This window comes from Gobio gobio (genome assembly GCF_949357685.1).
Source record: "Gobio gobio genome assembly, chromosome: 9".
Taxonomy (NCBI): Eukaryota; Metazoa; Chordata; class Actinopteri; order Cypriniformes; family Gobionidae; genus Gobio; species Gobio gobio.
In genome coordinates, this window is record NC_137115.1 from 56,193,185 (window position 1) to 56,210,684 (window position 17,500).

At 37.9% G+C, this 17,500-nt stretch overlaps 1 protein-coding gene across 3 annotated transcripts in view; it reads left to right on the top strand.

The window, feature by feature from the left end:
* Positions 1 to 17,500, top strand: part of LOC307131860 (AT-rich interactive domain-containing protein 3B) — a 116,550-nt gene that overhangs the window by 3,179 nt on the left and 95,871 nt on the right. For 2 of the 3 annotated variants that reach the window (XM_079825848.1, XM_079825846.1), the window contains exon 2: positions 4,142 to 4,696. In XM_079825848.1, coding sequence (XP_079681974.1) covers positions 4,142 to 4,696 — 555 coding nt within the window. The remainder of the gene's footprint in view (positions 1 to 4,141; positions 4,697 to 17,500) is intronic. The other variant, XM_079825847.1, reaches the window with a different exon arrangement.

Here is a 17,500-nt window from a genome sequence, read left to right on the forward strand (position 1 = left end):
CCCATCTTTTGGAAAATACAATTAAAAAAAAAAAAAAAAACAGTAAACGTCTTTTCACTAGTCTTTTCACAAGTATTTTTCAGTTGGATTCATATCTAAATGTTATGAAATCACAATCACAATTAATTTTGTCAAAGTTTAGCATTTTTTTGTACTAAAAAAATATTTTTTACATCATGATTACAATCAAACCTGAACATGAGAAGTCATTAGAGTTTATCATTTATTTCCAACATCAGATTTTCTTATAATTCTACAAATTTAATCTACACTTCAGTTACTAAATGTAACAGAACAGAAATGAACAGAAATAAAGTTATATTACATATTGAGTAAAAAATACACAACATGAACATCAAAATGCAATGAACTGAACAGCAATAACAAGCAATAACGTGTGTGTGTGTGTGTGTGTGTGTGTGTGTGTGTGTGTGTGTGTGTGTGTGTGTGTGTGTGTGTGTGTGTGTGTGTGTGTGTGAGCATGATCATTTAGCATTGTGGATGTTTTATGCATTGTTGGAAGTGTGCGCTTCATTTCTGTATGTGTGTTCTGTGTTGGGGAAAGTTACTTTGAAAAGTAATGCATTACAATATTTAGCATTACTCCCATAAAAAGTAACTGAGTTACTTAGTTACTTTTTAGGAAAAGTAATGCGTTACGTTACTTTTGCGTAACAAAAAAAGTTATATTTTTGTGCAAATGTGAAGACCTCTTTCTTTTGGGTACAATTTAAGTTTCTTTGGGTACATTTTAAGTTGCTTTGGTACATTTTAAGTTGCTTTGGGTGCATTTTAAGTTGCTTTGGGTACATTTTAAGTTGCTTTGGGTACATTTTAAGTTGCTTTGGGTACATTTTAAGTTGCTTTGGGTGCATTTTAAGTTGCTTTGGGTACATTTTAAGTTGCTTTGGGTACATTTTAAGTTGCTTTGGGTACATTTTAAGTTGCTTTGGGTACATTTTAAGTTGCTTTGGGTGCATTTTAAGTTGCTTTGGGTACATTTTAAGTTGCTTTGGGTGCATTTTAAGTTGCTTTGGGTGTATTTTAAGTTTATTTGGGTACAGTTTAAGTTTCTTTGGGTACAGTTTAAGTTTCTTTGGGTACATTTTAAGTTGCTTTGGGTGCATTTTAAGTTGCTTTGGGTGCATTTTAAGTTGCTTTGGGTACAGTTTAAGTTTCTTTGGGTACATTTTAAGTTGCTTTGGGTGCATTTTAAGTTTCTTTGGGTACACTTTAAGTTTCTTTAGGGTGCAGTTTAAGTTTTTTTAGGGTACAATTTTAGTTTCTTTAGGAACAATTTTAGTTTCTTTAGGTACAATATAAGTTTCTTTAGGTACAGTTTAAGTTTCTTTGGGTACAGTTTAATTTTCTTTGGATACATTTTAAGTTTCTTTGGGTACAGTTTAAGTTTCTTTGGGTACAGTTTAAGTTTCTTTGGGTACAATTTAAGTTTCTTTAGGTAAAATTGTAGTTTCTTTGGATACAATTTAAGTTTCTTTGGATACATTTTAAGTTTCTTTGGGTACAATTTAAGTTTCTTTGGGTACAGTTTAAGTTTCTTTGGGTACAGTTTAAGTTTCTTTAGGTAAAATTTTAGTTTCTTTGGATACAATTTAAGTTTCTTTGGATACATTTTAAGTTTCTTTGGGTACAATTTACAAGTTACTTTGAAAAGTAATGCATTACAATATTTTGCATTACTCCCATAAAAAAGTAACTAAATGAGTTACTTAGTTACTTTTTAAGAAAAGTAATGTGTTGCGTTACCTTTGCGTTACTTTTTCTCAACTGGACTGGGCTTGTTTTGTTTTGTTTTTATAACAAAAAAAGTTATATTTTTGTGCAAATGTGAATACCTCTTCATACCAAAATTAAAATAATAAGCCTCAAATAAATAAGCCTAATAAAATGCAAATTCCCGCATGAACTGTAGAGGGCGCAGCTCTGGATAATGGAAGAATAGGACGCAGGAGAAAAGTTTTACCAATTAAAACAAAAAATCTAGTAATTTTTGCTCATGGTTTAACTGAATCAGCGAAGGCTAGCAGCAAACGTCCTATGGGGTCAGAAAAGACCCCGAAAAGTTATCCAGGTGAAGTCCGTAGCAATGCATATTTCTACTAATCATACATTTGATATGCATTATGATTTTTGTGGATAATTTTGACCCATACAACGTATTGTTGGCTATTGCCACAGACATACCCGTGAGATGCAGGACTCATGATGTGTATCAGAAAAATTCATGCAGAGCATTGTAATTCTTGCGTTGACTATGTTTGCATGTGCACCAAAAATGTGATTATTTACACAAATCAGAATTAATCGCAGTAAGATATTTACATGCACGAGCAAACCTCTTCACTCCCGTTTACATGCGATTTGCATTATTCTGCCTATTCTCTAAGTATTGTGGTTATTTTACCACCATTACACAATGCACAGCACAAATGATGCACACAAGTTTGACCGTCTCCATTTGAATGTCTTTAACCATCAATAGACTAAACTTTACCCTTTAAACTTTGTTTTTGAGCTTAATTGCATAAATTTGATTTTAAGTTTCTTTGGGTACAATTTAAGTTTCTTTGGGTACATTTTAAGTTTCTTTGGGTACAATTTAAGTTTCTTTAGGTACAATTTTAGTTTCTTTGGGTAGAATTTAAGTTTCTTTGGACACAATTAAAGTTTCTTTGGGTACAATTTTAGTTTCTTTAGGCACAATTTAAGTTTCTTTGGGTAGATTTTAAGTTTCTTTAGGTACAATTTAAGTTTCTTTGGGTACAGGTTAAGTTTCTTTGGGTACAATTTAAGTTTCTTTGGGTACAATTTAAGTTTCTTTGGGTACAGTTTAAGTTTCTTTGGATACAATTTAAGTTTCTTTGGACACAAATTGTATCCAAAGAAACTTAAAATCTACCCAAAGAAACTTGAATTGTCCAAAGAATAATTCTACCTAAAGAAACTTAAATTGTATGAAAAGCAACTTAAATTGTACCCAAAGAAACTTAAATTGTACCCAAAGAAACTTAAATTGTACCCAAAGAAACTTCAAATCTACCCAAATAAACTTTAATTAAGTTGCTTTTCATACAATTTAAGTTTCTTTGGGTACAATTTAAGTTTCTTTGGACACAAATTGTATCCAAAGAAACTTAAAATCTACCCAAAGAAACTTAAATTGTATGAAAAGCAACTTAAATTGTACCCAAAGAAACTTAAAATCTACCCAAAGAAACTTAAATTGTATGAAAAGCAACTTAAATTGTATCCAAAGAAACTTCAAATCTACCCAAATAAACTTTAATTAAGTTGCTTTTCATACAATTTAAGTTTCTTTGGGTACAATTTAAGTTTCTTTGGGTACAGTTTAAGTTTCTTTGGATACAATTTAAGTTTCTTTGGACACAAATTGTATCCAAAGAAACTTAAAATCTACCCAAAGAAACTTGAATTGTCCAAAGAATAATTCTACCTAAATAAACTTAAATTGTATGAAAAGCAACTTAAATTGTACCCAAAGAAACTTAAATTGTACCCAAAGAAACTTAAATTGTATCCAAAGAAACTTAAAATCTACCCAAAGAAACTTAAATTGTACCCAAAGCAACTTAAATTGTACCCAAAGAAACTTTTCTTTCTAAGATTTTAAGTTGCTTTGGGTGGATTTTAAGTTGCTTTGGGTGGATTTTAAGTTGCTTTGGGTAGATTTTAAGTTGCTTTGGATACAATTTAAGTTTCTTTGGGTACAATTTAAGTTTCTTTGGGTAGATTTTAGTTTCTTTGGGTACAATTTAAGTTTCTTTGGGTACAATTTAAGTTTCTTTAGGTACAATTTTAGTTTCTTTAGGCACAATTTTAGTTTCTTTAGGTACAATTTTAGTTTCTTTGGATACAACTTTTGATCGAATTATTAGCCTAAATCTCATTATGAGGGAACTTGCTGACATCGGCAGAATTTGCAACAACTGCCAAACGTTAATGTTTGCAAAACAAAAATGCACATGATCAATGAAGGTGAGATTCTGCGAACTCGCCCCATAACATGTTGACAAAACACGTGCAGCTTAAATCATGGGAATGTTTAGTGCATGCTGTAATCTGAGTGTTTGATGTCTTCTTCATCTCCGTGTGTCCTCAGGAGGCCGGTTTGGCGGGCGGCCTGAAGCTGGAGGCCATGATGGAGCAGCTGCAGCGGCAGCAGCAGGCGCGTCTGGAGATGGAGCACAAGGAGCGGCGTCTGCGCGAAGCTCATATCATGTACGCGCAGCAGGTGGCGGCTCAGCAGGCCATCATGGCGGCGGCTCGGGCTTCTGGAGCCGGCTTCATGAGCAGCGGGCAGCTGTCCCTGGGGTCCAATCAGAGCGAGGAGGAGGAGGAGCGAGGCCGGGACTCGGACGAGGATGATGATGATGATGAGATGATGGAGGGCGATGAAGGCAGCGAGGAGGACGATAGGCCGGCGAGCGGGCTGGAGTTTCTCAGGAAGCAGACGCTGGCACTGCAGCAGGGAGCCGTTCATCTCCCCGGACGCCCCATCGCCAGCTTCCCGGACCCCGGGGCCGCCAGAAGAGCCCCATCGCCCGCCGTCAGGGTCAAGCAGGAGCCCGAGGACGACCTCTCGCCCGCCGGACAGCCATCCGCATCCTCTCCCAATGGCCAAGCGGATTGGAGCTACGACGATACTTTTAAGGTGGTAAGAGAGCTCGAGCTGTTTTCCAGCACAAACACCTAAACATTTATTTACTGGAGAAGGCTTGTATATTGAAAACTGGATGGTTTGTGCTTAAAACGAGCAAACGTCTGCCAATGGAGTCAGAAAAATAATCGGTTTTCCCTTTGAAAATACGTTTTTCTGACCCAGTGTTTGAAGCACAAACTCACTTAAGTGTAAAAATTTAAATTACTTTGGGTAGATTTTAAGTTGTTTTGGGTACAATGTAAGTTTCTTTGGATAGATTATAAATTGCTTTGGGTAGATTCTTGTTTCTTTGGGTAGATTTTAGTTTCTTTGGATAGATTTTAAGTTGCTTTGGGTAGATTTTAGTTTCTTTGGATAGATTTTAAGTTGCTTTGGGTAGATTTTAAGTTTCTTTGGGTACATTGTAAGTTTCTTTGGGTAGATTTTAAGTTGCTTTGGGTAGATTATAAATTGCTTTGGGTAGATTTTAAGTTGTTTTGGGTACAATGTAAGTTTCTTTGGGTAGATTTTAAGTTTCTTTGGATAGATTATAAATTGCTTTGGGTAGATTCTTGTTTCTTTGGGTAGATTTTAAGTTGCTTTGGGTAGATTTTAGTTTCTTTGGATAGATTTTAAGCTGCTTTGGGTAGATTTTAGTTTCTTTGGGTAGATTATAAATTGCTTTGGGTAGATTTTAGTTTCTTTGGATAGATTTTAAGTTGCTTTGGGTAGATTTTAGTTTCTTTGGATAGATTATAAATTGCTTTGGGTAGATTTTAAGTTTCTTTGAGTACATTTTAAGTTGCTTTGGATATATTATAAATTGCTTTGGGTAGATTTTAAGTTTCTTTGGATAGATTATAAATTGCTTTGGGTAGATTTTAAGTTTCTTTGGATAGATTTTAAGTTGCTTTGGGTAGATTTTAGTTTCTTTGGATAGATTATAAATTGCTTTGGGTAGATTTTAAGTTTCTTTGGGTACATTTTAAGTTTCTTTGGATAGATTATAAATTGCTTTGGGTAGATTTTAAGTTTCTTTGGATAGATTATAAATTGCTTTGGCTACATTTTAAGTTTCTTTGGATAGATTATAAATTGCTTTGGGTAGGTTTTAAGTTTCTTTGGGTACAATTTAAGTTTCTTTGGGTATAATTTAAGTTTCTTTGGGTACAATTTAAGTTTCTTTGGGTACAATTTAAGTTTCTTTGGGTACAATTTAAGTTTTTTTGGGTAGATTTTAGTTTCTTTGGATGGATTATAAGTTGCTTTGGGTACAATTTTAAGTTTCTTTGGGTTGATTTGAAGTTACTCTGGGTAAAATGTAAGTTGCTTCGGGTTAAAAACATTCAAATAGCTTTGGCTTCCTCTTTCATCTACAAAAACGTGCTAAATTTCAATACATTTTTTAGCAAAAAAAAAACATAATTTTGCTTCTCCAGTAAATGTGTCTAGATTTCTAAGAATGTCTAGATATTTGTATTTTTCAAGTGCATTCACGATGTGTCAGAACAATGTGTTAATTTGAAATGATCTGTTAAATGCAGTAATGTTAGCACTAAATATGAACTATTATCAGTAATAATATATTAAACCGAATTGGTTGATTGTACATGACGTCATAATAGTCAAAGTTCAAGCTTTTGTAACATTTCTGCTGTTTGCAACTCTCAGTAATTCTGCCTCGGTGTGTGTTCAGCAGTGAATGAGCCGGTGTGTGTTTGAGCAGCGGCTGAAGGTTTAGGAAGAGGGTTTGATGTCATGATTCCTCTCTTTCGTCCTCTTCACACCTTTCTGCACGCGTCTCTGAGTGTTTGTGGTCTGCAGGTTCTCCCTGAGGAGAAACATCTGCGCCGATCCGCTGGCACAGAGCCGGACACTTCGCTTGACTTATTTGTTCTCTCACGCTCCTGCCAAGCGCTGAGTCGACTTTGGCCGGAGTCCAGACTGTGTAAAGAGACATTTGGCCCAATTTTGTCAGTTCACACGTGGGAGTGTTTGTGCTCGCGTGTTGCGGATCACACAGTAGCCGCAGCGCTGGAGGCCTGATCTGCAACATAATGCACGTCAAAATGTATTGATTTTAATGGGAATGCTGCGTCTCAAGGTTTTGTGAAAGTGACATGCAGCTAAAATGTGGAAACCTGAGCTTTCCACAGTCCCAGAGCTCTTTGGATACATTTGAAGTTGCTTTGGAGACATTTGAAATTGCTTTGGGTACAATTTAAGTTGCTTTGGGTACATTTTAAGTTTCTTTGGGTAGATTTTAAGTTGCTTTGGATACATTTTAAGTTGCTTTGGGTAGATTTTAAGTTTCTTTGGGTAGATTTGAAGTTGCTTTGGGTAGATTTTAAGTTGCTTTGGGTAGATTTGAAGTTGCTTTGGGTAGATTTTAAGTTTCTTTGGGTAGATTTGAAGTTGCTTTGGGTAGATTTTAAGTTGCTTTGGGTGGAGGGTGGATTTTAAGTTGCTTTGGGTAGATTTGAAGTTGCTTTGGGTAGATTTTAAGTTTCTTTGGGTAGATTTTAAGTTGCTTTGGATACAATTTAAGTTTCTTTGGGTAGATTTTAAGTTGCTTTGGGTAGATTTTAAGTTTCTTTGGGTAGATTTTAAGTTGCTTTGGGTAGATTTTAAGTTTATTTGGGTAGATTTTAAGTTGCTTTGGGTGGATTTTAAGTTGCTTTGGATACAATTTTAGTTTCTTTGGGTAGATTTGAAGTTGCTTTGGATACAATTTTAGTGTCTTTGGGTAGATTTGAAGTTGCTTTGGATACATTTTAAGTTGCTTTGGGTACATTTTAAGTTTCTTTGGGTAGATTTGAAGTTGCTTTGGGTGGATTTTAAGTTTCTTTGGGTAGATTTTAAGTTGCTTTGGGTAGATTTTAAGTTTATTTGGGTAGATTTTAAGTTGCTTTGGGTGGATTTTAAGTTGCTTTGGGTAGATTTTAAGTTTATTTGGGTAGATTTTAAGTTGCTTTGGGTGGATTTTAAGTTGCTTTGGGTAGATTTGAAGTTGCTTTGGATACAATTTAAGTTGCTTTGGGTGGATTTTAAGTTGCTTTGGGTAGATTTCAAGTTGCTTTGGGTACAGTGATCTGCAACATAATGCACGTCTCCTCCAAAATGTATTGATTTTAATGGGAATGCTGTGTCTCAAGGTTTTGTGAAAGTGACATGCAGCTAAAATGTGGAAACCTGAGCTTTCCACAGTCCCAGAATGCATCTTGCACTCTTTTTTTCAAGGGTGCAGGCGCCTTTAATGTCATCATGCAATGCCATTTGCAATCATTTCGCTTCCAAGTAAAGAACATGCACTGATGAATCGATCACAGAAACATTGAATATATAACGGACAGTAAATCGAGTTTGATTGTAATGTATGAATGTAAATCTGTTGACGTCTTGCTGTGATTCAGGCGATCTGTCAAGAGCTTGAAGACAAATTGTGAAGCTACAATTTTAGTTTCTTTGGGTAGATTGAAGTTGCTTTGGATACAATTTAAGTTGTTTTGGGTACAATGTAAGTTTCTTTGGGTAGATTTGAAGTTGCTTTGGGTACAATTTAAGTTTCTTTGGGTGGATTTTAAGTTGCTTTGGGTACAATTTTAGTTTCTTTGGGTGGATTTTAAGTTGCTTTGGGTACAATTTTAGTTTCTTTGGGTAGATTTGAAGTTGCTTTGGGTACAATTTAAGTTTCTTTGGGTGGATTTTAAGTTGCTTTGGGTACAATTTTAGTTTCTTTGGGTAGATTTGAAGTTGCTTTGGGTACAATTTAAGTTGCTTTGGGTGGATTTTAAGTTGCTTTGGGTACAATTTTAGTTTCTTTGGGTAGATTTGAAGTTGCTTTGGATACATTTTAAGTTGCTTTGGGTAGATTTTAAGTTTCTTTGGGTAGATTTTAAGTTGCTTTGGGTAGATTTTAAGTTTCTTTGGGTAGATTTTAAGTTGCTTTGGGTAGATTTTAAGTTTCTTTGGGTAGATTTTAAGTTTCTTTGGGTAGATTTTAAGTTGCTTTGGGTAGATTTTAAGTTGCTTTGGGTAGATTTTAAGTTGCTTTGGGTAGATTTGAAGTTGCTTTGGATACAATTTAAGTTTCTTTGGGTAGATTTTAAGTTGCTTTGGGTGGATTTTAAGTTGCTTTGGGTGGATTTTAAGTTGCTTTGGGTGGATTTTAAGTTGCTTTGGGTAGATTTTAAGTTGCTTTGGATACAATTTTAGTTTCTTTGGGTAGATTTGAAGTTGCTTTGGATACAATTTTAGTGTCTTTGGGTAGATTTGAAGTTGCTTTGGGTGGATTTTAAGTTGCTTTGGGGGGATTTGAAGTTGCTTTGTATACAATTTAAGTTGCTTTGGGTGGATTTTAAGTTTCTTTGGGTAGATTTCAAGTTGCTTTGGGTACAGTGATCTGCAACATAATGCACGTCTCCTCCAAAATGTATTGATTTTAATGGGAATGCTGCGTCTCAAGGTTTTGTGAAAGTGACATGCAGCTAAAATGTGGAAACCTGAGCTTTCCACAGTCCCAGAATGCATCTTGCACTCTTTTTTTCAAGTGTGCAGGCGCCTTTAATGTCATGATGTTCTTCAGAATAACATGCACTGATGAATCGATCACAGAAACATTGAATATTGAACGGACAGTAAATCGAGTTTGATTTCAGATGGGCTGTGGACTGAATGTAAATCTGTTGATGTCTTGCTGTGATTCAGGCGATCTGTCAAGAGCTTGAAGAGCCTCTGATGTGATTAAAGGGCTGGAGCTGCTTATTTATAGAGGCATCCATTCTCCTTTCCCAATATAGAACCGCAGTGTGGAAATGGACAATCCTGACAGCCGAGAGAGACACTAGTGGATGATACAAAGTCCTACGATGCAGTGTTTAGGGGCCTAGCACCGAAGGCTCCTATTGAAACCGTTAGATTTCTTATTATTATTCCGCCATTGGAGTCTATGGCAGCCCATAGAACCGTTTGCAGGAAAGTTATAAAATTTGGCACACAGATAGAGGACTGGCCCATGATTAACCACACCAATTTTGGAGTCTCTAAAACAATCCCTCTAGCGCCACCACCTGTCCAAAGTTTCACTCATGTTTATGCGAATAACTTTTGAACCATAAGGGATAGAGACAAAATTCTCGTTAATTAATTCTTTTAATTCCCGCCATTTTGAATTTTCCGATAAACCTACTTTTTTGAACTCCTCCTAGGCCGTTGCTCCGATTTTCACAAAAATTGAACCAGATCATCTTCAGGCGGTGCCGACAAAACGTTATGGAATTCAAGTCGATTTGTCAAATCGTTTTCGATAAACCCGCGAACAAATTTTAAGTAGCGGTTGCGAAAACACACTTAAGGCTATATCTCCGCAACGCTTTATTATATTCAAACCAAACTTGGTACATGTCACCACAAGCATGACCTGAGGCAACATGCAGCGTTTCGGGGCAGCGCCACCTACTGGTGCAGAGATACGGAAAATGGCTGTTTTTGCTTATAACTTCTAAACCGTTTGTCAAAAAATCATAAAAGTAGTCTCGTTAGATTTGGGGCGTCATTGAATCACCATATCGGCCATTTTGGCTGTCGGCCATTATGAATGATGTACTTAAATGCTGTATTTTATGAACACATGAACGGATTGTTACGAAACTAGGTATGGGTCATCAGCACGATGCCCCGAAGGAGCCTGAGAAGTTTCGAAACAGCGCCACCTAGTGGAGAATTTATTTGTTCAAATGCTTATAACTTTGGGTGTGGTTGACTTATTTTCATGGGAGTTCCTTTTTTTGTCTCAGCGTTGTAATTTAGCGCTTAAAAAACGTTAGCTGATATCTTTGAAACCGGTAGTCCGATCGAGACGAAACCAGCGCCAGAAGTTCAGAAACATAGGTCGATAGGTAATAACTTATGTCCGAATGTCAAAATATTGATAGTAAGGGGGAGTAAAACCCAATCAAAGTCAGGTGTCAGTCATTTTTTAACGTGTTTTTTTTACCTAAATGTCTATAACGAAATTAGATATTTTCACCAAAATTGACACACACATGTATAGGCTCACTCCGTGGACACATACAAAAAATGGTAGGATTGTGCCTCTTGGTGGCGCTATAATTAAACAAAATATGACATTGGCTCTATTCAACTCAATGTTATAATGTGGGGTTTTAACATCTTTGCTTAAAATTGTCTTCACTCATTTTTTTCGTTGGTCTGCTGCTATCTTCCTTGTTTGCTTCTGTTGCGCTTGGCCCTGGTGTTGCTGCTTGCAGCTATATTTTTTATTGAATTGCATTGCGCAATTTCATACATCTTGTGCATTAAAAGTGCATGTAAATGAAGAGCAAATGGTGGACATTAGGTGTGTCACGCATCCACATATGCAATTGCACTGCACAAAATGGTTTTCTTACTTAGTATTTTTGTCTTGTTTCTTGTCCAAACATCTAAAAATTCTCAAAACAAGAAGCATTTACTTGCCAAATAAAAATTATTTTCTTGTTTTGGGGGGAAATAACTCACAATTAAGGTTTAAAATAAGCAAAATAATCTGCTAATGGGGTAAGCAAAATAATCTTAATTCAAACAGAAAACAAGATTATTTTGCTTACCCCATTGGCAGATTATTGTGCTTATTTTAAACCTTAGAGTTATTTTCCCCCAAAACAAGACAACTTTTGCTCGTCTAGTAAATGCTTCTTAATGTAAGATTTTTTAGATATTTGGACTGAAAACAAGACAAAAATACTAAGTAAGAAAAGCATTTTTTGCAGTGTAACATGCATGCAAAATAAATTGCACAGCGACTGCATATTATTCAGAAGAAAATAATGGACAACGTAATGATAAATGCATTGTCAAATGTAATGTAAATATATTCTGAAATGAGTCACATCATGACATTAAGAGCATTTGCATAATAGAAAAGCCTTGGAAAGATTACACTGCTGATCTCGTAAACCCAAGGCCATCGCAACGGGTTTCGCAAACCCTGATCAGACGGTCCGTGATAAAATCCTCATTTCCTCGAGAGGAAGAGGAAATGCAGATGGTCAGAGGAGGAGGAGGAGGGGAGGTCATTGTTCAGTGAGATGTGTCCGTCTCTCTCTTTGTGTCCTGTCTTTTATGTGCTCTGTCATTATGTGTGGCCAGTGGGATATAATGACACCTCTTCATGGCCGCAGTTTCAGGTTGCGTGGTTGGAGGGGGAAGGTGGAGAGACATCGTGACGACGAGCTCTCGTTTTAATGGCATCCCTGTGAGTTTAATGACAGCTGCTGTAAATTCCTTCCTGAAGCCAACAGACAGGATGTCGTGTTCAGATGCTCCGATGCTTGATTGATCAATCAGAAGACGGAAATGAAAGACCACCTTTATTTATGTATTTTACTGTAAAACACGTTTTGTAGAATATCATCCTAAACGACGAAAAAGCTCCAATGCAATGAAAATCAATGTCATTTAGTCATCAGTGCTCTTCAGAACATCTCCTTTTATGTTCCAGAAAAGAAAGTCGGTTTTAACATGAGGGTGTGTAAATGATGACCGCATGTTAATGCGTAAAATATGCGTTACATTTTGCTCATGCACTCTTAGAAAAAAGGTTCAGTTCTGGACTCCATTTTAAAGAACCTTAATGCCAAAAAGGTTCTAGTCAAGTCACCTTTATTTATATAGCGCTTTTTAGCGCGCTGTGTTAAACAGGAAAATAATGCAACAAAATTTGATTCGGCTGTACAGCCGCTCTGGCAAAAACCCTTTAAGGTTCTACATATGAAGCAACTGATGGAGCCCTTTAAGGTTCTACAAATGAAGCGCCTGATGGAACCCTTTATGGTTCTACAAATGAAGCGCCTGATGGAACCCTTTATGGTTCTACATATGAAGCGCTGATGGAGCCCTTTAAGGTTCTACAAATGAAGCGCCTGATGGAACCCTTTAAGGTTCTACATATGAAGCGCTGATGGAGCCCTTTAAGGTTCTACATATGAAGCAACTGATGGAACCCTTTAAGGTTCTACATATGAAGCAACTGATGGAACCCTTTAAGGTTCTACATATGAAGCAACTGATGGAACCCTTTAAGGTTCTACATATAAAGCGCCTGATGGAACCCTTTATGGTTCTACAAATGAAGCGCCTGATGGAACCCTTTAAGGTTCTACATATGAAGCATCTGATGGAACCCTTTAAGGTTCTACATATGAAGCATCTGATGGAACCCTTTAAGGTTCTACATATGAAGCAACTGATGGAACCCTTTAAGGTTCTACATATGAAGCATCTGATGGAACCCTTTAAGGTTCTACATATGAAGCGCCTGATGGAACCCTTTATGGTTCTACAAATGAAGCGCCTGATGGAACCCTTTAAGGTTCTATATATGAAGCGACTGATGGAACCCTTTAAGGTTCTACATATGAAGCGCCTGATGGAACCCTTTAAGGTTCTACATATGAAGCGCCTGATGGAACCCTTTAAGGTTCTATATATGAAGCGACTGATGGAACCCTTTAAGGTTCTACAAATGAAGCGCCTGATGGAACCCTTTAAGGTTCTATATATGAAGCGACTGACGGAACCCTTTAAGGTTCTACATATGAAGCGCCTGATGGAACCCTTTAAGGTTCTACATATGAAGCGCCTGATGGAACCCTTTAAGGTTCTATATATGAAGCGACTGATGGAACCCTTTAAGGTTCTATATATGAAGCGCTGATGGAGCCCTTTAAGGTTCTACATATGAAGGGCCTGATGGAACCCTTTAAGGTTCTACATATGAAGGGCCTGATGGAACCCTTTAAGGTTCTACATATGAAGCGCAGATGGAACCCTTTATGGTTCTACATATGAAGCGCTGATGGAACCCTTTAAGGTTCTACATATGAAGCGCAGATGGAACCCTTTATGGTTCTACATATGAAGCGCTGATGGAGCCCTTTAAGGTTCTACATATGAAGCGCTGATGGAGCCCTTTATGGTTCTACATATGAAGCGCTGATGGAACCCTTTAAGGTTCTACATATGAAGCGCTGATGGAACCCTTTAAGGTTCTACATATGAAGCGCAGATGGAACCCTTTAAGGTTCTATATATGAAGGGCCTGATGGAACCCTTTAAGGTTCTACATATGAAGGGCCTGATGGAACCCTTTAAGGTTCTACATATGAAGCACTGATGGAACCCTTTATGGTTCTACATATGAAGCGCTGATGGAACCCTTTAAGGTTCTACATATGAAGCGCAGATGGAACCCTTTATGGTTCTACATATGAAGCGCTGATGGAACCCTTTAAGGTTCTACATATGAAGCGCTGATGGAGCCCTTTATGGTTCTACATATGAAGCGCTGATGGAGCCCTTTATGGTTCTACATATGAAGCGCTGATGGAGCCCTTTATGGTTCTACATATGAAGCACTGATGGAGCCCTTTAAGGTTCTACATATGAAGCACTGATGGAGCCCTTTAAGGTTCTACATATGAAGCGCTGATGGAGCCCTTTATGGTTCTACATATGAAGCACTGATGGAGCCCTTTATGGTTCTACATATGAAGCGCTGATGGAGCCCTTTAAGGTTCTACATATGAAGCGCTGATGGAGCCCTTTAAGGTTCTACATATGAAGCACTGATGGAGCCCTTTAAGGTTCTACATATGAAGCACTGATGGAACCCTTTAAGGTTCTACATATGAAGCACTGATGGAACCCTTTAAGGTTCTACATATGAAGCGACTGATGGAACCCTTTAAGGTTCTATATATGAAGCGCCTGATGGAACCCTTTAAGGTTCTACATATGAAGCGCCTGATGGAACCCTTTAAGGTTCTACATATGAAGCACTGATGGAGCCCTTTATGGTTCTACATATGAAGCACTGATGGAGCCCTTTATGGTTCTACATATGAAGCGCTGATGGAGCCCTTTAAGGTTCTACATATGAAGCGCTGATGGAGCCCTTTAAGGTTCTACATATGAAGCGCTGATGGAGCCCTTTAAGGTTCTACATATGAAGCGCTGATGGAGCCCTTTAAGGTTCTACATATGAAGCGCTGATGGAGTCCTTTAAGGTTCTACATATGAAGCACTGATGGAGCCCTTTAAGGTTCTACATATGAAGCGCTGATGGAGCCCTTTAAGGTTCTACATATGAAGCGCTGATGGAGCCCTTTAAGGTTCTACATATGAAGCGCTGATGGAGCCCTTTAAGGTTCTACATATGAAGCACTGATGGAGCCCTTTAAGGTTCTACATATGAAGCACTGATGGAGCCCTTTATGGTTCTACATATGAAGCGCTGATGGAGCCCTTTAAGGTTCTACATATGAAGCACTGATGGAGCCCTTTAAGGTTCTACATATGAAGCGCTGATGGAGCCCTTTAAGGTTCTACATATGAAGCGCTCATGGAGCCCTTTAAGGTTCTACATATGAAGCACTGATGGAGCCCTTTATGGTTCTACATATGAAGCGCTGATGGAGCCCTTTAAGGTTCTACATATGAAGCGCTGATGGAACCCTTTAAGGTTCTATATATGAAGCACTGATGGAACCCTTTAAGGTTCTACATATGAAGCACTGACGGAACCCTTTAAGGTTCTACATATGAAGCGCCTAATGGAACCCTTTAAGGTTCTACATATGAAGCGCTGATGGAACCCTTTAAGGTTCTACATATGAAGCGCCTAATGGAACCCTTTAAGGTTCTACATATGAAGCGCCTGATGGAACCCTTTAAGGTTCTACATATGAAGCGCTGACGGAACCCTTTAAGGTTCTTCATATGAAGCACTGACGGAGCCCTTTAAGGTTCTACATATGAAGCGCCTAATGGAACCCTTTAAGGTTCTACAAATGAAGCCCTAATGGAACCCTTTAAGGTTCTACATATAAAGCGCTGATGGAAACCTTTTAAGGTTCTACATGTGAAGCGCCTAATGGAACCCTTTAAGGTTCTACATATGAAGCGCCTAATGGAACCCTTTAAGGTTCTACATATGAAGCGACTGACGGAACCCTTTAAGGTTCTACATATGAAGCACTGATGGAACCCTTTAAGGTTCTAAATATGAAGCGCTGATGGAACCCTTTAAGGTTCTACATGTGAAGCGCCTAATGGAACCCTTTAAGGTTCTACATATGAAGCGCCTAATGGAACCCTTTAAGGTTCTACATATGAAGCACTGATGGAACCCTTTAAGGTTCTACATATGAAGCAACTGATGGAACCCTTTAAGGTTCTACATATGAAGCAACTGATGGAACCCTTTAAGGTTCTACATATGAAGCGCCTAATGGAACCCTTTAAGGTTCTACATATGAAGTACTGACGGAGCCCTTTAAGGTTCTACATATGAAGCGCCTAATGGAACCCTTTAAGGTTCTACATATGAAGCGCCTAATGGAACCCTTTAAGGTTCTACATATGAAGCGCCTAATGGAACCCTTTAAGGTTCTACATATGAAGCGCCTAATGGAACCCTTTAAGGTTCTACATATGAAGCGCCTAATGGAACCCTTTAAGGTTCTACATATGAAGCGCTGATGGAACCCTTTAAGGTTCTACATATGAAGCACTGATGGAACCCTTTAAGGTTCTACATATGAAGCGCTGATGGAACCCTTAAAGGTTCTACATATGAAGCGACTGACGGAACCCTTTAAGGTTCTACATATGAAGCGCTGATGGAACCCTTTAAGGTTCTACATATGAAGCGACTGACGGAACCCTTTAAGGTTCTACATATGAAGCGCCAAATGGAACCCTTTAAGGTTCTACATATGAAGCGCTGATGGAACCCTTTAAGGTTCTACATATGAAGCACTGATGGAACCCTTTAAGGTTCTACATATGAAGCGCCAAATGGAACCCTTTAAGCTTCTACATATGAAGCGCTGATGGAACCCTTTAAGGTTCTATATATGAAGCGTCTGATGGAGCCCTTTAAGGTTCTATATATGAAGCGTCTGATGGAACCCTTTAAGCTTCTACATATGAAGCGCTGATGGAACCCTTTAAGGTTCTATATATGAAGCGTCTGATGGAACCCTTTAAGCTTCTACATATGAAGCGCTGATGGAACCCTTTAAGGTTCTATATATGAAGCGTCTGATGGAACCCTTTAAGGTTCTACATATGAAGCGCTGATGGAACCCTTTAAGGTTCTACATATGAAGCGTCTGATGGAACCCTTTAAGCTTCTACATATGAAGCGCTGATGGAACCCTTTAAGCTTCTATATATGAAGCGTCTGATGGAACCCTTTAAGCTTCTACATATGAAGCGCTGATGGAACCCTTTAAGGTTCTATATATGAAGCGTCTGATGGAACCCTTTAAGCTTCTACATATGAAGCGCTGACGGAACCCTTTAAGGTTCTACATATGAAGCGCTGATGGAACCCTTTAAGGTTCTATATATGAAGCGTCTGATGGAACCCTTTAAGCTTCTACATATGAAGCGCTGACGGAACCCTTTAAGGTTCTACATATGAAGCGCTGATGGAACCCTTTAAGGTTCTGTTCTACATATGAAGCACTGATGGAACCCTTTAAGGTTCTACATATGAAGCGCTGACGGAACCCTTTAAGGTTCTACATATGAAGCGACTGACGGAACCCTTTAAGGTTCTACATATGAAGCGCTGACGGAACCCTTTAAGGTTCTACATATGAAGCGACTGACGGAACCCTTTAATTTTCTACATATGAAGCACTGATGGAACCCTTTAAGGTTCTACATATGAAGCATCTGGTAAGGTTCTATAATCGTTTCAGTTCTATAATCTAGTAAATTAACCATTTTCATTCAGCTGAACAAGAA